At 41.6% G+C, this 22,372-nt stretch overlaps 2 protein-coding genes and 1 long non-coding RNA gene across 7 annotated transcripts; 1 reads left to right on the top strand and 2 right to left on the bottom strand.

Annotated features, from left to right (window-relative positions):
• Positions 1 to 5: 5 nt before the first annotated feature.
• Positions 6 to 3,106, bottom strand: LOC138413593 (uncharacterized). The gene is made up of 4 exons (XR_011245971.1): positions 2,967 to 3,106; positions 835 to 1,975; positions 429 to 725; positions 6 to 336 (listed from the first exon to the last, which is right to left on the bottom strand). It is a non-coding gene; the product is annotated as an uncharacterized lncRNA (long non-coding RNA).
• Positions 2,157 to 14,540, top strand: LOC138413592 (uncharacterized). Of its 4 annotated transcripts, XM_069537935.1 has the most exons (9): positions 2,214 to 2,308; positions 4,200 to 4,399; positions 8,125 to 8,185; positions 8,628 to 8,660; positions 9,160 to 9,186; positions 10,540 to 10,617; positions 10,741 to 10,809; positions 11,008 to 11,050; positions 12,214 to 14,540. In XM_069537935.1, exons 3-9 carry the CDS (start codon positions 8,134 to 8,136, stop codon positions 12,257 to 12,259), a joined length of 348 nt encoding a protein of 115 aa, XP_069394036.1. In that variant the 5' UTR covers positions 2,214 to 2,308; positions 4,200 to 4,399; positions 8,125 to 8,133; the 3' UTR covers positions 12,260 to 14,540. The 4 variants fall into 4 exon arrangements, with proteins under 4 accessions (XP_069394034.1, XP_069394036.1, XP_069394037.1 ...); XM_069537933.1 differs by lacking the exon at positions 4,200 to 4,399 and having other exon boundaries at positions 2,157 to 2,308; XM_069537936.1 differs by lacking the exons at positions 2,214 to 2,308; positions 4,200 to 4,399 and adding an exon at positions 3,045 to 3,184.
• Positions 14,541 to 14,818: 278 nt separating this feature from the next.
• fxyd5 (FXYD domain containing ion transport regulator 5) lies at positions 14,819 to 22,208 on the bottom strand. Of its 2 annotated transcripts, none has more exons than XM_069537931.1 (10): positions 21,891 to 22,208; positions 20,504 to 20,549; positions 18,324 to 18,395; positions 17,649 to 17,768; positions 17,502 to 17,552; positions 16,863 to 16,925; positions 16,422 to 16,451; positions 15,760 to 15,834; positions 15,609 to 15,654; positions 14,819 to 15,254 (listed from the first exon to the last, which is right to left on the bottom strand). In XM_069537931.1, exons 1-10 carry the CDS (start codon positions 21,942 to 21,944, stop codon positions 15,236 to 15,238), a joined length of 576 nt encoding a protein of 191 aa, XP_069394032.1. In that variant the 5' UTR covers positions 21,945 to 22,208; the 3' UTR covers positions 14,819 to 15,235. The 2 variants fall into 2 exon arrangements, with proteins under 2 accessions (XP_069394032.1, XP_069394033.1); XM_069537932.1 differs by having other exon boundaries at positions 21,774 to 21,936.
• Positions 22,209 to 22,372: the final 164 nt, after the last annotated feature.

Below are 22,372 nucleotides of genomic sequence, written 5' to 3'. Positions count from 1 at the left end.
GCTACCTCTGAATCCAGTATCCTTCCACAGAAATCTTTACACTAATAAAGAGCTGTATCGTGTGAATTGCAAGCTGAGGTGTTATTAGGCACAGCCACACATTCACTGCTGGTCTGCCAATACGCAATAGCCTGAAAGATATCAGGATCATCATCAGGCATCAGATCGTCTTCTGGATTAGCATTAAAGTTCCCACACAGGCCACAGAGGGTACAATGGTGCTTCGAATCGTACTGCAGAGTCAGACCAAAGTTGGTGTCCATGAAAACCCCAGAGCCACTTGGATAAAAGTTCAGGGACCCATCTCCCAGGTTGACGGGCAGGTTCTTCTTCTGTCTATGTGAATACAATAATAAACACATTACACTACCACATTAAAGTACCACATAAATATATAAAATTAATTTAAATATGTTTACTGCACTCACCTTGACATGATTTTATCTCCTTTAACTATAGAGATATTAAAGCCCTGGATACTTATCTCCACTGTGTGAATGCAGGAGACAGTGGCTTTATATACAGTCTCCTTTACAGGTAGTCTGAACGTAACGTGTAGTTACAGTTTCCCCTCAGGACAAAACCTCTTCCATCAAACATGCAGTGGTAAGAGTCACCCCATGCAGAGCATATTTTAGTTTTCAAAGGAGAACAGAATGGTTTTCCATCTTTGATAATGCACTTCTGTTTGAGACCACAGCGCAACTCTTCACAAGATGCTGCAGCTGAAATAGAAAAAAAACAGACGTGCTCATCTCAGGTTAGTGTTACAACAGTTTAACAAATTCATCAAATGTTCCAGCAGTTAATGATGCCAAGTGGCTCAATACATACCTTTCTCACACATTGCAGAATGTAGTCTTGTCATGGCGTTCACATAACGTCCCACATCTGTGTCTGTTTGAGGAGGAATGAGCGGTGCATTATCAGACTGATTAATGAAGTGGGCCTTCTGGGAGAATTTAACACTGGACTTTAAATCTCATGAGTGAGCACTGTTATCTTCCTGCTGAGTCATATCACTGGAATCAAACATAGGTACAGACTGGCAGATATCCTCCGCAGAAGGCAGCAGTTAGAGTTGAAAACCTCAGTCCACGGTCTTGTCTGAAGTAAATAAGCTGAAGAGCATTGTCACTAGCAATGTGGATTTTATCTGAGGTCACAAATGGGATGACCTTCATAATGTCACCAACAAGAGAGACCTTCTTTTGTCTGGTGCTGCTGGTGACACTCAGATCAGAGTTGAAAGGAGCTATTTCCAAAAGGAAACCAGAATGAATTCCTGTGTTTACAAAAGCAAGGAAAATGTAATCCAAACTCCACTAAGAGACAGGTTTCAGTTCAGCAAAGCTGCTCAAACAATACCCAGATGAGTGTTTGGAGCAGGTAAAACCAACTTCAACGCCTACAGCTTCTGGGGAATTTAACTCCGAGCCAGATAGGCTGGTGTTGCTCTCGATGTAAACGCTCTGCAGCTCCCCCATATTAAACTTAAGGAAACTACCACTGGGGTACTTATTGCCATTAAAGAGAGCATCCCCTGAGAGGAGAATGTTCACTGGTGTCTCATGGTCTGCGCTGGTGATCACCATCTGGCTAACAGCAGTCTGGTTAGGGAAGTGAGGAGCGACGGGATAGTAGCGCGTCCCCCAGGAGGACACGTCACAGAGAAAGCTGTGGTCACAACCAGTGTGGGTTCATAATGAGGCAAGGACTGTCACAGGCTTCACAGACATCACACTGAGGAGATAGGAGGAGCAATCACTGGCCATTCCCACGGACGATGGCAGGTGAATCGTCTCTGGCTGGCAGAGAGGAAGATGTGCTGCATGAAGCTGGTCTCCAGAACCTTTACAGTGATGGAGGTCCAAACACCAGTGGCTGTGATCATCACTTGATGGGTAACATTTGCTGCTGGGTCATTATGAGGGGGAAACATCATCAGTCCGACCAGGACTGGCCCCATATAGGCCTGCAGAGGAGAATAAATAAAATCTTTAATTCTATATCAGACATTGTGTTTCTGCAGGAAAAGTGCAGTTGTTAGTACACACTAACAACATTTAGTCACTGCACAATGTGGAAGTGTCCCAGTAAGCACAGTTACACTAAGAAACAGATAAGAGGGCGGTGTCATATTTCAACAAGCTCAGCAGCCAATGGAGGACTCAGTTCCTGGTTCCTGACTGAGTACACCTGTGTTAACGTGCACACTCACTCCGGCAGTTTCCATGATAACAAGGATCTTGGTGTGGAAGCAGTGACAGATCAGCAGAGAGAATCCTAAACAACAGCTCAGTTAAATGTAAGTTTAACTTTAACATTATCTGTATCTTGAGTTATTTGCATAAATATATTGTTTACTTTGTGTCAGGTTGATCTTAAACACGTTTACATTGGATCGGTCGTCAGTGTAAACAGCAGTAAAAGTTACAATTTTAATATATATCTATATATATAATAAATAAGAGGATTGTGTACTTTATGTCACAACTTTTTTGGTGTCGCGCTTCACATTTTCAGATCCAGTTGTGTTTATTAAATTTAAAAACGAAAAAAGGGCAGCCGAGTTATTTCCCAAGAAGACAATTACAGACAATTATTCCCTTTAACAGCTCACTGATTATCTTTTGTGACCACGGGCTGAGACGTAGCCGCACCCGTTGATCACTCAGACCCAGGCAAATACAAGCGCTCGAGGGGGGGGGCAGCAGAAGTGTTGAGACTTGACAGATGCAGGTGAGGAGGCGAATGAGCTGAGGGAGAACAGGTCTGTGTGTGTGTGTGTGTGTGTGTGTGTGTGTGTGTGTGTGTGTGTGTGTGTGCGTGTGTGCGTGTGCGTGTGTGTGTGTAAGAGCAGAGAAAGGGTTAATACAAACTAGTCTGGCTCTTAGTGTTGATGCAAATGTCGCCTGATCAGGTTTAACTACCGCAAACAGCGGCTCGTGAACCGCGACACTCACCGAGTCCCAGGAGTGGAGCAGCGGCAAGAACCGCATTTCTGCACCGGAAGAGACAACTTACATGCACGAAGAAAGAAACCCCACCATTACCGTCCCCCTGCAGCTGAGAGATATATTAACACGGAGGGAAAGAAGCAATATCGCTGAGTACTGATCGACTGAACCAAGGCGCCGACAGAAACGTAGTGGTGACGTCAACCAATCAGCGCCCGTACTCGGTAAGGTTGCTGATGACGTTATCAGATGTGGACAGCAGGTGCCAGGTGATCTGCATTGGCGTTGATTGGCCGCCACGTTGCGTTCACGTGCTCCTCGGACGTTCCCATTGCACATTTGGCTTGTGACGTCATTGTCGGTGTGTTCATGTAGAAAAAAACGAAACAAAAAATGGACGTTTTCAAAAGTGAGTCAGGAGCGTTTAAACAACACCTTGCCACCTTTTTCCAATATTTGCACGGTAACAAAGAGCAAAGTAAAACACCCAGAAGGCCTGCACTTAGAAGCCAGGATTGAGTTATCAAGATAAGTTTGACTCTTCAGTTTTCAGTAAGAAGCTGGTTCACAAAGACTGGAACCTGTAAACAGCCAAAGCTACTGACCAATCAGATCACTGGAAAACCAGTCATCGATCTATAGGATCCAGATAGGGACAAAAGAGTTTAGGGCACAGTAGTAACCTAGAGTTTAACTCTTGAGTTTTCATTCTGAAGCTGGTACACTTCTAACCAGGGTAAATCGCCATGGTAACTTCAGAGCAGGTTTAGTTCGAGATAAGAATCAGAACCTGTCAAGGGCCCAACTACTGACCAGTTAGATCACTGGAAGTCATCGATCTACAGGATCCATACAGGGACAAAAGAGTTTAGGCCACAGTAAAATAAGAAATAATGTCAGCAGACATCTTCATAGAAGACGAGAATTGTTTTGCTGTTCCAGACTTTTCATGTTAATAGGTTAATAAGTGATTACGTCAACAACTCCAAACACTTGAGATTTCACACCTGTGAAGTTTCCCATTTGGAACTAATGTGTGCATTTACTCCAAAAACGCATGAATGCAAAAATAACTTGCCTACAATTTAACTTAGAGGGAACACTAGTTTTGTTATAATGTGTAATTTTTCTAATCCAGTTAAAAATAAATGAATCACCAGTTATTATTCAACTTCCCGTATAGGCTACTTAACTCTTATATTGTTGTGCACATCAGTATTTTAACCATGTTGTTTGCAGGAAGCCAGAGAACTGCAGTTCTGAGTAAACACAGTAGGTATTTCCCGCTGACAACAAGTGGTGAGGGGCAGTTCAGCTCTGAATGAGGTGGCTGTGAATCCCCTCATATTGTAGGTGAGAGAAAAGTTGAGCAGCACACAGCAGCAGCAGTTCTTCCTGAGAACAAGCCAGCTCATCTGCTCCACTGACCTTCATCTCTGGTGAGTGTGTCAAGTTTCAGGGCAGAGAGGATATTAAAAAAAAAGACGTTTTTATCTCAAAAGGAGAACATTAGAACTGGCTTTCTCTTGCATAGGTAGGTTATTGATTGTTTTGAATGTAATGTAGTACACAATTACTACCAGGGGCTGTTTTTGTTTCAGTCTATATCCTGCAGTTCAGCTTTTTCATTCTATTTCCTCCTATTTTTTATTATTTTTTTTGTCTCACCAACTTCACCCAACTGTTCCCGAGTAACTTTTCAGAGTGTGGCAAGATATTTCAGCTCTAACCAACCGCAGCTGTTTGTTTCATAGTGTGTCGGTTAGACAACTTTTTTAAAAATCCATTCAAATGTGGAAACTTCCTCTTGAAGGTGAGGGTGCAGTAAGAAAATGAAAAGAAGTGACTTAGTACCTATTGGCACACACTGCAACTCCCCTAATTTCACTTCCTGTGCATGTGCATGTTCATGTGAACTTGAGTGTTAATTTCCCACCGAAATGTTAATGTGAAGTCAAATAACGGTGATGTTTCTGCTGCTGTTACTTGTGTCAGAGGTGAAGCAGATGGCACCAGATAGTGTTGATCTTCTCTGCTGAGTTTTGTGTTGCTTGTTTGTTGAGTGAGCGATGAAGCAGCATTGTCAGACAGCTCAGCGTGTCTGGGACAGCAGCTTTGTCTACATCTGATAAAGAAGTAAATCTGAGGTGTACGTGCCCAGTGTGCCATATGTTCAGAATCAGACTATTTGCTCTGTTTTTGGTCAAAACATAGAATGGAGATGACTAAAATTTCATGCAATCATAGGATATGTTGAATCTTGTGTCTATCAACAGAGAAAGAGAGAGAGAGAGAGTTGCACAAATACAGGATACCCAATGCAGCTGTCATTGTAACACACACACACTCATATCCTCTGAGTTGTTTTACTCTCGGCCTTCTCCTGCTCAACAAGTCATTCACAACCCATTTGCGCTGAAAACAACAACTCAGTTTGGAGACTTGTTGTTTATCAGCGGTGGATTGCTCACTGGCATGCACTGCACCGACTGAGGTATTGTGAATCTGTTTTATTTTTCTGTGGTTTATTTCATCATTGCTTTCCTTGTTACTTTCGTCGTGGTCCAGTGGCAGCTCACTCAGATAAATAGCCACTGTAGAGATGGAAGAGTTGAGCAAACATTTCAATAAGAATATTTTCTCTCTTCATCGGAGCAGAGTGAGCTACCACTTTTATAAAAATTGATGAACAACAAATGATCTGAGTGCTTTTCTCTCCCTCCTTGTTGTGCTCAGTCTTTTTAGAGCACGTCTGTTTCAGAGTTGACACATCGCCGCAATAATCTGAGTTTCTCTCTGCTATCTTCTCCCTCCTTTCTCTCAATTCTCCCGCTTGTATCTGTTTTTATGAACTCCGTGGGCCACAGCAATTATGATATCTTTGCATGTATGCACCTCCTATCGCCGGTGTCAACGTCTTGTCAGAGGTGCACAGGGGTTGAGCAGATGGTTGTTATCTGAGCGAGCAGATAAGAAAGAGGTAGTCTGTGTCTCTGCATGCAGGTCTGTTTATGTACATGCAGCAAACCTCTGTTTGTGTGTGTGTTTTGTTGATGTAGATTGTATTGGGTGGGTTGGAAGGAGGTGGAAGGTGTTCATCATTCACATTTAAACTTGGTAAACAAGATTTAGGTGTTTTCTGCGGGCTGGCCTGACCAAACAAGAATGAGGTTCAGGGTTAATCCTGTCAGTGGAAAAGTGCACTGGGGAAAACTGAAAAAAAACAAGACTCCTCCACCCTCCAGCCACAGCACAGTATATGCCTTTCTTGCCGCACTATGCTCTCCAGTTGTATGATTTGTACGTTTCTAAATTTACTGACTGTGATCTTTTACATCTCCAGCCAGAAGGCAACTGGTATGTCTGGCTCTGGCTTTAATTCAATTGGTATTCAAATGTACAAGAATATATTACCCAATCTGAAAAAAAACTAATACAGGCGTCAGGAGCCATTTTAATGTGGAAGCAGTGGGCTGGGTTGATAAATATTTCCAAATTGGATCAGCTTATTATTTCACCCAAAGTGACTCTGAAAAGCAAATTGGATACAGAGGGGGATTTTATTTGCGGCTTCTTAGGTTATTTGTGTTCGGAGATTTAGTGCAGCTATTCAGGAGGCCAGAACAGCCCACACTGCACTCCCTCCTCAATCAGCCTCACTCGTGTGATTAACATCTTTTTTTTTTTTTTTTTTTTTTTTTAATATAGCCAACCGAAATAGTTCTTGATGCTGTTCTGCTAATTTAGCATGAACATAATCTTGTTGTGGACTGTGCCACACTCGTTTCCTGCGCAGGGTGGACATTTGTCTCGCATGAACCACATCAGCGCCAACAACCGTGGCAGCATTTACGGATAAGATTGCGGTTTAAGGACAGATTCCTGATTCTGTCGTCTTTCATAAAACTGCCAAAAACCTTATTATGAAAATAAATTGATGTTGAGTAGTGTCTCCGTTCTTAATATCCATGCCACTTCCTTTTTCATTTACCAAATATGGTTATTGTGAGTATAATCCGCTTCCTTAAATTGTAGGAAACTGTGACGGTAACTGCAGGGAGGGTGTTCAGAGGTTTGCTGCTGCTGCCTGTTTGAGACCCCTGCTCCTTAGCAGCGTGGGTCACTCCAGTTCTTTTCCCAGTCATTAACTATGGAGGAAACAAGGACACAATGAGCATGGCGAACAATGAAGAGGTGTCCTCAGTACGTTTAGCACAAAGGTCATTGGGAGAGTTCTCTCTGTGTACACTATCAAACGTTGCATGAATGACTATTGGTTCCTGAGCCCGTGCCAACCCCAGTGGTTAAATCGGACCAATGAGGCATCATCCGGGGCATGGACCAGAAGGTCATTCCCATGTTTTCCCATTTTAAAAATATCAACATTCGTATTGTGTTCGATACAGCTGGGGCTTTGTTTGGCAGCCTATGAACATCTGCGTTTCACATCTACAGCGTGGTGACTGAGAGCGGAGGGAGGGTTTGTCTTGGGCCGTGTGCCATGAGGAAGTTAGGACTTTTTCCTTAAGAATAACGACACACACAAACTGGAATCTTAGCCAATGTAGGCGTAGCATTTAGTTTCCTAAATAAGACATAGTTGGCAGATGCATGTATGTTTATATATGTTAAATAAAGCTTTTTCCTTTAACAATTTATTTGACAACAATATTGTTTAGCAGGACACAATAAATTAAAGAAACATAAACTTGATTCTTTTTTTTTTTGGTTAGCAGAACACCTGACCTGGCACCTGAGCTGTAGATAGCGAGGGGAAAATGTTGAATAGACACTCGTTGCCAGCCGACAGTGACAGAGATCTCAACACTTTTTTCTGCTGAGCACTATGGGAAACGAGGCTGTCATTCACTGACCCTCCTCTCTCCGACGCCCACCTCAGATTGCAATCTAGATTTGCATACATAGACATGCAAAACCTGTTACAGTAAAGAGACTGGTTTGCTCGGGAAAGTTTGTGGTTTTCCAACGACTGGCAGAATGTGATTCTGAAACTCAAGAAAAGCCCCAATAATAGGCAGTGTTTCTGCTTTCCATCACAGTCCCATCTTTGAACCAAAACACCAAGATTTCACACACATCAATGGCTCTGAATATTAATAGCAGGTATTTTTAACTTGACTTCTCTCCCCCCTTCTTTGCACAGCATTTGAAGATGATGCGATTGCTGTTCCTGTGTCTGCTGCTGCTGCTGCCAGCCGCTACTGGTATGTTCTCATCTCTGTGACGCTTTCAGGTGATAAATATCTAATCAGGGTCTGCACGTCCCTGCGCTGGCATGTTTTTCTCACCTACCTGTGTATGAGCACTGTGCTGCGTGCAACGCAACTAAAGGATTAGTGTATTCACTCCCTTTAGAATTATACTGCCACATAAAACAAGAGAGGGTACTACAGTGCAAAACAACAAAGTGTTGGCACACCTAAGAATAAAATTAAATAAAAACAAACAGTGCAATTAGCAAAATATATTCCCATTGCTTTACTTGGTGGCTGTAACACATACCAGAGAAGTGCAGCATGAAAAATATTAAATTAAAGGATGCCTTTAACTTACTATAACTAAAATACTTCATGCATAAGTTCATTCTGGGGCAGAATTATAATGAATATTAATCTTTGAAAATTGTGTGTGCTTTTTTTGCATCAGTGTCAGAAGAGAGAGAAGGATCGGGTGATGACGGTACGTGATTCATCTTCTTTATGAAACAAGAAAAACCAGAAATACTTTAGGAAGCTTTTCACTCAGCTTGGTGCACGTGTCGTAGCTGCACTATTTTATTTAATGCAGTTGTAGCTCTCCCATTTCTTACTTAATAGTTTCCCTTCCTCTTTCTGAGTTTTGTTATCCACTAAGTTTTGGTCTCTATATTTACTCTATTACTCCTTTCCAATCTTGTTCTTGCCTACACTTTAGATTTCTTGTGCATGGTTTCCTATGTGCAATATTGATTCTAGTTTATAGTAAATGTTTTGCTTTCAGACCTCTTGGCCCTAAACTGACTTCATAAAACCCTCAATCAATACTGTTGCTAAAAGATTAAATGTGGTGTCTATATGCTGACTCTTATCCAGGAGGAGAGGTCTTGCACTGTAATGATCTGCCAAAATGCTCAAAATGCACAACCAAGAAGAAAGCATTTTTGTTTGATAGGCAGTTAATTTTTATTTTTATTTTCCAGATATGGACGACGAAGATTTTGAAAAGGGTGAGTTCTCAAGAATAGATCTGAGAGCAGTATGATTTTCTATATTTGTCGGCATCACACCCACAAACACTATAATGGCAGCTATCCAGAGGAGAGTATGTGAACTGTTCTGGCCTCTGTCATGTTGTCAGTAAGTCAGCATTATGTATAGCGTGTTCCAGAGATGTGTAAAGGGCTGTGGCCCCTGTTGGCTCTCCCTCCGCCTGACCATTAAACGCTGAACAGAATCAATTAGCTCCCAGGAGGAGCCCCGCGGATTCTGCTGAAAGGCCAATGAACACGTCGACATCGCCACCATCCTGCCAGTCAGCTAATCAACATTGGCATTCTCATTCTCTCTCCACGCCTCTGTCTGTCACTCCTCATCTTCCCTTTGATTGACATTTGATAGAATCACAGATCTGTTTGGACCAAGGCTGCAGATGCACGGTTCTCGGAGAAGCAGCCTCTCTGCAATGATTCCTCTGAAGCCTCAAGCCTCTCAGGACGCAGACACATGCACATTAATTCAACTTAATATACGTCAACATTAAGTTAATTCCACGTGTTTGTCATTTTTCCTCAAGTAAATAAAAATGAGTCAAGCAACACTCAAGTCAAGATGATTACCTGCAGGACAACATTTTGGCAAATATGCTTCTTCTCTCTCTTGCTGAGAGTCAGATAAGAAAATTAATACCACTCTCATATCTGTGTGGTTAATATGAAGCTACAGCTGGAAGTCAGTTAGCTTAGCTCAGAACAAAGAGTGGAAAAGGGGTCACAGCTTAACTGGCTCTGTCAAAAAGTAACAAAATCCACCTGCCAGCACCTCTAAAGCTCACTTATTACAATGTTGAATCTTGTTTATTTAATCCAGTCCAAAAAAAACCACATATTGTGGTTTGTGTAGCCGACTTTGGCTTTTGAACAGATTAGCCAAACAAGTGTATTCATTCATATCAACAGCTGGCAAACTGACTGCCAGTGAAAATTATCAGCTAGCTCTGGTGCATTTACATTTTTATGACTATTGATTAATGCACATTGTCCCTTTTCAAATAAAAAGAAAACAATTAATTAGATGTTGGTTGGTGGGCTGCTGGGCTGCTGGCTGCTGGTAGCTTCATGTTTATTTTACAGACACTAGTATCAATCCTCTTATCTCACTCTCATCAAGAAAGCGGATCATCATGTTTGCCAAGCTGTAGAGCGAGAATGACTCCACACCTCAAACGTAGCTGGTACTGTTGTAGTAGAAGTACTACATTAAGTGTAATTATACGTGATTGAAATATAATGTGAAAATTGAAGTATACATAGTATACAAGTATACTGAAATTGGCATAACTTCTCTGTGTTCTCTCTTTGCAGGGTACACAGGTGCTCCCAACCAAAACTCCCCTGGTTCTTCATTCGTAAATAAAAATACAGGTGGCGAAGACAAATCAGGTTAGACATATATTTTATTATAAATGCCAATATTCAGCAAAAGTATTAACAATACAGATCAATAAATATGAAGGATTACCTAATGCCCCTTGTTCAATACACCATGTGTGTTTCATCCTGTAGATCAGCTCACCCTGATTATCATCATTGTAGCTGTGACTGTGTTGACTCTCTCAGTTGCAACAATAGTCAGTAAGTACTCTGTGTTTTGTCTGTGAAATGTGAAATAATGGTTGTTTCATTCACACAGTTGACAAATGTGCTGCAGTAGAGACCTTCATTGTTTGGCCTGAATCACCCTGTGTGCCTGTAAACCTGCTAATACCTAAACAAATAGGAACTTTTCTCTTGCGTATCCGTGACCTTTTTCCATTTTCCCCCCCCTTGTAGCTGTAATATTGGTAAGACGCCACATGCACAGTCGACAGCAAGGGTAAGGTCAAACGTCATCACTTACAAAGTTGATATTTGATTATACATTTTCTTCTGTTTGTCGTTCTCTTTTGGTCATTATATTTATTTCATTTCTGCCACCATTTTCTGCTTTCTCTGTACAGCTAATGCTCATATGTTATCTGTAAGACATGCGTGTTCCATTAGACGCTAAGTCTGCCTGCAGGTGACAGAACCAGTCTGATGGGTAACAGCCTTTCTGCTGCCTTGCACATTCGCCCTACTTCATCCTACTTGTCAACATCAAAATCCAAAACAAAACCACTTGAAAATCCAAGCAGCATCCACCCATCTGAGCCCGTCCAGACTTGTACAGCAATTAGTATCACCGCCCGAGGCCTTACACCACCACCACTGAACATTCCCCACCTCCCGCCCTTTCCATCTTAGACATCAAACAATAGCCATGAGACAGGGCCACCGGCTCTGTATGACCGAATGGGACAGGACCTAACCTGCACCAACGTTTACCTCATGAACCTCAGCGAAGCCCGAGGTTATGACTCCACTCAGGAATCAAACAACCCTATAAACATGATCTTGGCGTCATGACAACAATCTGCAAAGAGCGATCAGACAGCAGAACAGCCTAAACCAGTTATACAGCGAGACGCTCTCTCCGACGCTGCTCTCGTTTAACCACAGTTAGCCTAGGACTCTGCAAAATAATCAAGACGTTTTGTTCTGGCTTGCAGTCGTACGTGACCTGCAGGTTGGGTCAGAGAGGTTACACATGCAGTTCAAGTTAGTCCGAGGAGATGCTCACACAGTGGGGGGGAATCGCGGTTGTGGAGCAGACACCCAAATCAATCTGCAAGGGTTAAATTCCTCCACAGGATTACTGGCTGCCTCCCAGGGCTGCAGTCAGCTCTGGCAGTGTTTGGTGCTGACTGATCGCTCCACTGAAAAGAGGCTTAATCACACAGCAACCTCTGGCTTGTTGGATCAACAGTGCCTTTCCAGGTTTATAAGTCCCACCTGGGGATGAGGTGTATTTTGAGGTGATGCAGTCACTGTGCACCCGATAGGAGCCCTGCAGCACAAGGCAGACATGTTTTTCCTTAATGCTGACACAGGGGGTGAGGGGGGGCGGCTCCTTGTATATCTCTAAATGATGGCATGCTTCTGTTTCTGCCCCTTCAGGGTCTACTCCGTGCCCACAGAGCAGGACCACAAAGGGGCCGTCTAGTTCCTGGCGGAGCTGCAGTTCTATAATAACCGGGAAAGAGAGGAGCGATGCACTGGGCTACGTCATCTCCTGCTCTCTGACTCAGGACAGTCAGACTTCTTTGCACAACAGCCTGCTACTCACCTTTCAGTTCATGGCTCACTCCTACACAACCTCCTATCAATGCATATGCAATGTTTTATGTTTTCTTTACTGTTGTATACTTTTGTCTGCATGTGTTCCCGCCATTTTGTACTCCACATACACACGGTTAAGCCCAGGACATTTGGAACACATTCAAACCTTCTAATTGGATTCTATTTGAGGAATCCAAATCAGAGCCAGTGGAAATGGCTTAAAACCTCTTTTGTTAAAACAGATGATTTTGCACAGCCAGAGCTCCCACTCTTTTTTTACTACCTGATACAAGAAATGATTCCCACCATCTCTGCAGTGAAACTATATTTGCATTTGATTTGGTACATGTGGAACAGACCTGAAAAATGGTGGTTGAGAGAGACAAACCATGCTAATCCACCCTAATACAGCCCAACTCTCCTATTCACCTGTCTGACATCCTCTGTTCCCGACCCATTAGGAATAAAAAGAGGCAGTGCAGTCGGAAGCTAAAAACCTGTTCCCCGTTTTCTCAGCCACTGAGGGAAATAGCCTTATTGCAAGGCAGCATATTAATCAGCCGCTGTGAATGAATTGTTTTCTTTTCCGTTATTCCTTTTGGTTTTGAAAGTCTTTCACTTCTTTCTTGCAGATTATAATGGCTCTGAATGTTGTAGAGGGTTAGATTGATGCCTCACACACTGGTAGAGAGAAGCTGGGTGTGAGGGAGGGATCAAATCTTGCAGATCAAATAAAAGTGTTGGGGGTGATTGGGTAAATACCAACAATGCCTTTGTTTCAATCACTCAGAGCATGATGGCTTCTCTGGTTTCATTGAAATGAAAATCAATCATGGCTCCGTGAAGGAAAGCACTCTTTCTCTCTCTCTCTCTAAAACCCAAAGCGCTGGTTTGCTCTGATGCAGAGAGGGGAGCACTCTCTGTTTAAAGTGGAGGAGGTGACACACCCCTGTTCGACACGTCAGTTTTTCATTTGTGGCTTCATGAGGAGTCAGCAACACTGGGCAGGCCAACGCTGGCTCCACTCCAGACAGACGTGAGGCCAAAAACAATTAAGTTACGTCTTCATCAGGGTTTGCAGCAACTGTAGGTCTGAACCATCCCAGTTTATTTGAACATAGACGAGCAGACCGGCAGATCCTGGTGATGCTTTTGTTTTACTGTTTTTTCGAGGCCCCTTGTTGTGTTACATTGTGTTACTTACTTAAAATTGTAGCGTCGCCCAATAAGCCTTAAGATCGGTGCCAGCATTTCAAAGGCAGGACAATTGGACAAGACAAAACATTTCAGTTTTTTATGTTTATATGGTCTATATAATCAGATTTACGTATTTTTTGCTTTGAATTTACTCATATTTCTGTCAGATCAAAACAACACAGTGCAACATTTGAATGCAGCAGTGTGTTGTATGTGAATGCTGTCATCTAAATGTAGGAAGCACAAATACTTTTACTTACATATATTTTTTTTTTACAGTATTTTGTCCAATATCTTCTCTGCACCTCTCTGCTGTGACACTACTCATGTAAATCTATTGTATCATATGTAACTATTGAGCTTTGTTTCTATCTCAGCATGATGTATGTGGAAAAGGTCATGTTTTTATTTTTAATATCTGATTCTGTCAATATGATCATATGCAGTGATTCTATCTTTTAATCTAATATATTGAATTATCAGATTTACTGATCCATGCATCTGTGTTCTGATGGAAAATATATTCAGCGAAATAAGTGTTTTGTTTTTTAAAAGTTGAGTTTAAGGGGCATCGTCTTCACTGTTCGTTAACAAGCTGTGTGTATAAACATTGTGGGTGGGAATCAGTTATTTGCCTCTAAAAAGAAAAATTGGTCTTAATGTAAAATACATGTTTATATCCACTATATGGTGCAGATGAACCCACATGTATTATTTGTGCCAAGGACATTTACAGTAGTTTTTCCCTTATAGAATAATTGACAGTATGTAACAAATGACCCTATATCACACCAGAAAACTATTGCAGCAGGAGATTGTATATGAATTAATTAATTCCATTTGCACAGATGAATTATATCCTCGGTTTTGTTCAGTTAGCAATTAAAAACACTGATTACTATATTATTATGTAGCTATTCTGACTCGCATTGTGTTTATTTTTACCATTAAACCTGTTATTAAATGTGTTTGGTTTCTCTCGGTTTGTTGTCTCCACTGTTTTGATGCCATATGGATGCAAAGATAATGCGCCTGTGGATATTGTTTAATCTACGGCTTAATTCACTTACAAGCACAGAGCCACTAAGAGGATTTGACACCGCTTACCAAACATCAGGCTTTTTTTTGTTCTGATTGAAATTGTAGGGTAAGCAGAGAGAAGTGACCCAGCTTCACTTTACTGTTAGATCCTGAACAGAGCGTATAAGTGTTGTGCAAGAATGACAAATAAGGGAACGCCACAGGGTTATTCTTCATAACCTTTAATAACAATCCTGGCTGTGTGACTCCGGCGCTGATGGCTGTGTTATCAGCTATAAGATGCAAAGGTCATTAGACACAAGGCCGCTCCATGGCTGAAGGTGTGATTAGAATTATGATTCCTCTCTTCATTATTTGTCAGTATAAATAATCACTTTACTTTTTTTTTTAGAGGAGAGTAGAGAAATAAGTGACACAAATGAAGCCGGGCGATGGTTCCACCTTTTCTCGTGTTTGCATGATTCATGTGTGACACTGCTACACACTCGGCCCACATGCACGCACACATCGCTAGGTATTGGTTGAGTGTTTTTCTGCTGATGGACTCCTGACTGACTGGTTTCTGGGTCACACGCGCTTTCTCTCTTTCTCTCTCTCTCTCTCTCTCTTTCTCTCTTCATCTTCAGTCCACTCGATATGACCTGGAAAGCAAATACACAAATCAAACACTGCGCCTCAGTTATGAAAACAAGCGAGGTGGTGTGCAGTTGTTGCAGCTGCTCCGTTACGGTTTTTGCCCAACAAATAGCTCAATCATAATATTTCTGATCTATTAATCATCACAGAGGTTTTAGTCAGCATTCTGTTGAGCAACTATGGTCTGTGTCCGATGTGACTGATTGTTTGCCATATATCATCCAGTAGCCTGTGATGTAAATTACTTCACTCGCTCAACTGCAGCATGATATAAGCACCGTGCACAATGGACTGTATATTATCCACTTTTTGTTTTTCAGCATTTAACATCATTCAGGATTAAGACTGTGCATATTCACCTTGAAGACCTCTTGCAACACTTGGGCGACCGACAGACCTTGCCACCTGCAGTTAGAGAGAAGAAAAGGAGTGAGAAGGGCGGTTGGATACAATTACACTTGATTACAAGGGATTATAAAACACAGAGGTGGTTCTCAGTGTTATACTTACAGCTAATGACCATTATGCCCATGATGAAGAGCACTGCTGCGATGGCCAGGCCAGCGTGGCGCAGGGATTCATAATCTGGAGCATGTGAAACACAAATCAAACACTCAACTAGACGCAACGACCAATAACAGAAAGTAGAACGGCACAACCACTAGATCTGACTTTTTGTTTGGAGCTGCACTAAATTGCACACTTTCGTAACTATGAGTCCCCTAAAAAAAATATCTGATTTTTTTCATCAAGATACATAAATGATTTCATGATGAATGACGTATCTCAGCAATGTTAAAGAAAGTGAATGTAAAAACATAATAATAACTATTCATGTCCTTCACTCAAGTCCCACCCCTACATAAACCTTCATTAAATCCTGCAAACTAACAAAAAAAAATTTTAATCAAGATCCACGAATTATTCTCTGAGAAATCAACGTTGAAAGAAATCTCCTAAAATTAAATGATTCATTTCTTGACCCATTCCGCAATTCTCCAATCAAGTGTCAGGGTAATCATTAATAAAGTTTTTGTGTCATCATGAGAACTAACAAACAAACGAGGCCCAAGTGCTTTAGCAAAGTAGTAATCCTGCTTTCTAATAAACAAATAGATGAAAACATAACCTCTCTGGCAGAAGTAACAACACAGTCAATTCAATCTTCTTACCATAGCTGAAACCATCGTCCCACTTTGTATCTATAGGAAGCAAAAGTAGAAAGAAAAGCACAAAATTAGGTTTGCTTGTTGAACACAGGGAGCCTCTGAAGGAAATAAAATGAGAGCAAGGATCAGCAGGGAACAACATTCAGAGATGGCGTGGCAGATCTACTGGCCCCTGTGACATGCTGCTGCTGGTGTATCAAATCATATCTACAGTATAAGCCGGCACCGTGTGAGGACACAAACGTCTCATCTCTCCCTGCATAGAGTACAATCAAGCATTAATGTGCTGGCAAGAGAGGAAGTGAGGTGCTCTGTTCTACCACTCTGCTCTTTGTTTGGAAGAGGGGGAATAGTGACACTGTCAGTCGGCCCCGAGGTAACAATAAAACTGCGTCGCCTGTGGCATTTAAGGTAACTATATGGAGCAGGGAAATTTTTACTTACTCCAGTCATCAGCTTGATGGGTGGTTTTCTCGGTTACGGATCGGAAAGATGTCGCTGTGGATGCTGAATAAAACAGACATTGAAAACATTAGTGTCTTCTGCTCCTTTACTCCATTCATCCAATATTTCATAAATCTAATATTCATAATGAACACTTTTAATAATACAAAAGCATAATTTCATATATTGGAACATATTTTTTCTGGGACATATTGACTTCTTATCTTTCTAGTCCACGCATAATGACTTCCTGTTAAACTGCAGGTACGTTCCTATGTTTAACTCCATTTTTAATTGAATCTCTGAATATTTCAGTGTGAGGAAGAAGATTCAGGCTGAGACTTTTTTAAAGCACATCAGTGTCTCTCTCTTTCTCCTTCTCTCTGTTTCCTCTGGTGCTGCAAAACGTGGCAGAAACACTCCTCCATGTATCTCAACAAGGACAGGGAGTTTAACATTTTCTAATTAGCTCTTAATGAGTTTTAAACCTCGCTGCATGCTTGATGGGAGGCTTGGCTATACTGGTGTGAGGGGATGTTGTAGTTGACTGGAGTGTTCTCAGTCTGATATCTACCAGTCAAACTCAATGGCTCCACCAGCTGGTGTTCAAAGAAGTGAGGGAGAGGCTCAGACTGTTACCTGCAGTGGATGTGGGCTCTGGTTGTGGTTCAGTTGTTTTCTCTGTGGGAGCTAAAGGGACAGAAGCAGAAAAATAATAATGAGCTTAAAGTAACTTTACTGATGTTATGTAAATATATGTTCTGTGCTAACGGCACACGAGTCCACCTGAAGAAGACTTTGAGACGTTCGCTGGGCTGCTGGTGCTCACATGTTGTTTTTTGGTTCCTTCAGGTTCCGGAGAAAGGTTGACAACATCTCTAGTGAATCTGGTCAGGTCTAAACTTCCTGTCACACAGAGGAAACAACTGAATATATGAACCTGAAAGAAAGAAAGACAGACAGAAAGAAAGAAAGACAGAAAGAAGAAGAGAAAAGAAAGACAGACAGAAAGAAAGAAAGAAAGACAGAAAGAAGAAAGAAAAGAAGAAGAGAAAAGAAAGACAGACAGAAAGAAAGAAAGAAAGAAAGACAGAAAGAAGAAAGAAAAGAAGAAGAAAAAATAAAGACAGACAGTAAGAAAGAAAGACAGAAAGAAGAAAGAAAAGAGGAAGAAAAAATAAAGACAGACAGTAAGAAAGAAAGACAGAAAGAAGAAAGAAAAGAGGAAGAAAAAATAAAGGCAGACAGTAAGAAGAAGACAGAAAAGAAGATAAAAAGGAAGAAAGCTGAGTCAGTGGATAGATGGATGGATAGTCAGTCAGACAGGTAGAAAGAAGAAAGATAGATGGATTGGTGGCTGGACAGATGGACAGACAGATAGAAAGATAGATATATAGATAGATAGATAGATAGAAAGATAGATAGATAGATAGATAGATAGATAGATAGATAGTACAGTACCAATTGTGTTTTCCATGAAGCTGCTCACAGGCTGCATGCGATCTGCGGTTATCGGAGTCTGAGCCCTCGACACTGTGTGGAAAATAGAAAGGACACATTTGAATCACGTAGAACTCGAGTTGAGATGAAGCCTCACGACGAGGCCTCCAGACTCTACACCTCACAGGAGGAACAATGCACATCCTTGTTTATTATCCCAGTGACTTTCTCAAACAATGCTGTGATGGATTCCAGACTGGAGAATGCGTCTATCCATGGAGGGGAGAGAGAGAGAGGCCTGCAGATGCACGGAGAGCAGGTCACAGTCATAGTCGTGTGAGCGGTACAGTCACAAAGACGTGGCTCTTAGGAAAACCTCTGACTACAACAGAGCTGGTTTGTTGTGTGAGACGACGGCACAGTGAGGCCGTTGTGTGTCTACTCACTCAGCACCTTCCAATTAATGCTGCAGCTTTATAAAACCTCCACTTTCTCAGGCTAATGCTCTGAATCCAACTACTTTAATGAACCCACACTAGTGTAACATATAGCAATTACATTGTTCTATGTATGCCTCCTACTGTGTAATTTACCTATTTTTATACATATAAAATACCATATCTGCTATAATACCATACCTGCAACCGCCTATAGTAAACTAATATCTAGGGAGTCTATATATGTCAAATATGTATATGTTCATTTCAATATTGTCTTATACACAATGTGCAAATACAACATACTTCCTTGTGCAATCATCCTGTTCCACTGCAATTTACTCAAGTGTAATGTTCTCTGCATTTTTGACCCATTTTATTATTTTGTTATATCTATTTCTATTATTCTCTTGTAACTTGTGAATTTCCCCAGTGTGAGATCAAACATGTTTATCTAATCTTATCTTAATGTTTTATAGCCAGCTCAGTTCTTTAAACTGTGAGAAAAATGAAACCTGGATTTTTGTCCCTGTCTGTTTCAGTCACTGAAATAAATATATATTTATATATTATTGTGTGTGTGTTAGAGAGAGAGAACCCAATGTCCCACAATGTAATGAAAAGTCAGTATTATATTGTAACATTTATAAATTTGTGAAAAATCATTATACAAATTCTTTTAAGGGGAACGTCCACCTATTTTTCATTTAAAGATCAGTTTATCATAACCAAGAGTTCTACTTATCCTGTGAAAATGTGGATTCATGTTTTCTGTAGCTCTGGGGCACCAAATAACCCTTTTAATGTCATATAGACATTTACCAGGCTGTTATAGGGTCTATCTCGGCTTTTACAAGGGACTGATGTGTTTCTGCCCTCTGGCCTCAGGGGGAAAAGACAAAGAGTAGTAATCATCATGATACATTTTTTATTATTTCAGATTTTTCCCACTGAGTGAAAGTTGAGGTTTTAAAATCTTCTTTATGATAAACAGCAAAACATTTGATCAATCTGAAGTGGACCAAGTATGTGTTAGACCTCCTCACCGTGTTTACACAATCTTTAAGCTCTATATCAATAAATATTGGACTTTTGTTGTATTGCTGTTAATAATAAATGTGATAATTATTGATATTGTTCTATTTCCCAGACCTAATTTCTACTTTAACTACTGGTTAAATTACACCACAGTGTTACGAGCTAGTGCACAGTCTTTTTATACAGCTTTTCTATAGGAGCTTCTATTGTCTTGAAGCTCATAACATATGTTTAGTTTACAGATGTAAAGCGTCTCTGAGAGAAAACCCACACATTTTTCATTCTTAAACATTTTCATCTTGTTTTAACAGTATCTTCAGAATCCTCAAAGCCTCTGCCAACCATCTGGATAAAAGAAAGAAATCGTCTGTCCACTGCACGATAACAAAGATTTTCACTTCTCATCCCAAGTAATGACCCTGTTTCCTACAGGTACTGGCGGGCTGCCATCTTTGTCTTGATTTGCAAACAGAGGTGAAAAATGTGTTTCATTGTTCTGAATATTTTTTCATCCAGATGGTTTGAAGAGTCTTTGTGGTGATCCTGAGTATCACGCTATAATGATTCAAATCTTGGCTTGTCAAACATCGGTGGTGTGTTTTAGAGGAGATTATGGCTGCTCCTCCGACCCAGACGTACGCTGGTATAGTGATTTGTGGACCAGGAGGCCGGTCATTAGTGTCGCTTTGTGATTTCTCTGCGAGTTAGTTCAGGTTGTTAACTCACCTTCAATCATGACAAACAGGAAGACGGTCAGGGAAGCCAAGTGTGTCTGAAAGAAGAACGTATGAGGATGAGGAGGTGAAATACTGATGTGGAAAGAGGAAGGCCTGGTCATATCTCTCTCTCGCTGTCTGTATTTTGAACAGAACCTGTGGCTCTAAGACTGAAATGACTTCAGCCACTTTATCTAATATCGACAAAGAAATCCAGAGGCGCATAGACATCACACATTACTCCGTTAATAAAGACGGATCATATAAATGCTGCAGAGGATGGAGCAGATAAGAAACGTTCGCTCATTAGCACTCTGCCACTTTATACACAGTCTCTGTAGCCATGTTATAATAGTATAGCCTGGCACTGGTACTTTATAGAATCAGAAAAACTGGAACATTTTGTTCACTGTAAATCCAGCCGATAGGAAGACACACTCATTGAGGTTAGCACCACGTGGCCACTTCCTCCTCAAGCACGCAGGCACCCACACACGCAGCGTGACAGAAAACTGATTCTCACTTTGAATGTCAAACCATATAAGATACACATATTGAAACAGTCGGTTTTTTTTCTGTCTTCATTTGTCAAAAAAAAAAAGAGTGAGTGAAGATGCACACTGCGAGCGCCATCCTCCCACACGAGCATGTTTTGAGCTTTGTGGTACTATTGATCACACTTCATCCCATTTTTTTAAGCTGCCACTGTCGCCAATTAAAAAATGACATTGGAGGATGTGTCAAAACAATTATTTTTAACATAATGGAGATCCTGCGCCGGTGAGCAGCACCTGCCCCCCCCCCAAAAAAGAAAAAAGTGGAAAAACAAACTTCTTCCTCCCCCTCACAACACACTGACCCCAGCTTGAAACGAGACAATATATAGGAAAAATAACCTGCACGATATTGTGTAAAACATTTTTTAGTAGTGCAAATAAGAACTGCCAAGCAGGTACAGCAAAGGCAGGTGGGGTAACAGATGGAGGTCTGGGCTGGTGGCTTGTTTAAATCCACCCCCGGCACAAAATGAATCGATCTTTGACCTATCCTGGTGGCAGCTCGTCCTCCAGGCTCGCAGCAGTGTGACAGGTGAATGTCTGTGGCCGTCATGAGCTGTGACAGCTCAGATTAGCCGGGTCTTGCCAATCTACATTTAACTCCAGAGCATATGTCAAGATGAGGCCTGTTTCCCCTGGGCTGTACAGGCATCTCCCTCGCTCTCTCCCTTCCCCTGGCCTGACCCCCCCTGCCTGTTTGTCGCATCCAGCTCACTCACTCACTCTCTCTACATCTGTCTGTTCATCCGTTTGTCTTGTCATCCTCCATCAATCTCCTCCTCTCAGTCACCAAAACACCCCCGGGCCCTCTGGTATTTAGTCCGGGCTGTTAGGCCTTACCTTAGTCTCCATCCTGTTAGGTGTGGCCGCCCAAAGATTAATCTGCAGCCCCATCGTCCACAGTACTTCCCTCTGTGTGTGCGTGTGTGACGGGTGAACTGCTCACCAACCACACCCATGAGTGAAGTCATCATCCCGACTTCCTCGTCCAATTGTCTGAACTCTTGTTTCATTCTTTCGCTCACCCACTCTTCCTCATGGCCTCCTCCTCCTCCTTTCTGTTGTTCATTCTCACTATCTCTGCAAACATCTGTGTGTATGTGTGTGTGTGAGAGAGCTGTGTCTCAGCATGATGGCTTCTCTTCCCTCTTTATTTCTGTATTTATTACACCACACTCTGTGGTTTGGTGCTCACGTGTTTGCCTGTCTGTCATCCTGTCTGGTCGACCTGTCTATTTCCATGTTTATACAATCTTTCCATCCACATGTCCGTCTGCCATCTATCTCCAACGTTGCTGTCTCAATGTCTCAAACATGTATTA

The sequence above is a fragment of the Paralichthys olivaceus genome, chromosome 13 (assembly GCF_024713975.1).
Source record: "Paralichthys olivaceus isolate ysfri-2021 chromosome 13, ASM2471397v2, whole genome shotgun sequence".
NCBI lineage: Eukaryota > Metazoa > Chordata > Actinopteri > Pleuronectiformes > Paralichthyidae > Paralichthys > Paralichthys olivaceus.
The sequence above is the reverse complement of the archived record's forward strand: the minus strand, read 5'-3'. Positions and strand labels throughout refer to the sequence as shown.

What these genes read in the sequence shown, in the direction of transcription:
- LOC138413592 (XM_069537933.1), top strand. Translation starts at nt 8,134, where the DNA reads ATGATGCGATTGCTGTTCCTGTGTCTGCTGCTGCTGCTGCCAGCCGCT. An exon ending in CTCAGTTGCAACAATAGTCA is followed by an intron (nt 10,810 to 11,007) that starts GTAAGTACTCTG and finishes CCCCCCTTGTAG; the next exon opens with CTGTAATATTGGTAAGACGC. An exon ending in ATGCACAGTCGACAGCAAGG is followed by an intron (nt 11,051 to 12,213) that starts GTAAGGTCAAAC and finishes CTGCCCCTTCAG; the next exon opens with GGTCTACTCCGTGCCCACAG.
- fxyd5 (XM_069537931.1), bottom strand. Translation starts at nt 21,944, where the DNA reads ATGGGGCTGCAGATTAATCTTTGGGCGGCCACACCTAACAGGATGGAG. An exon ending in CGTCTCAAAGTCTTCTTCAG is followed by an intron (nt 17,553 to 17,648) that starts GTGGACTCGTGT and finishes CTGTCCCTTTAG; the next exon opens with CTCCCACAGAGAAAACAACT. An exon ending in GGGCATAATGGTCATTAGCT is followed by an intron (nt 15,655 to 15,759) that starts GTAAGTATAACA and finishes CTCTAACTGCAG; the next exon opens with GTGGCAAGGTCTGTCGGTCG.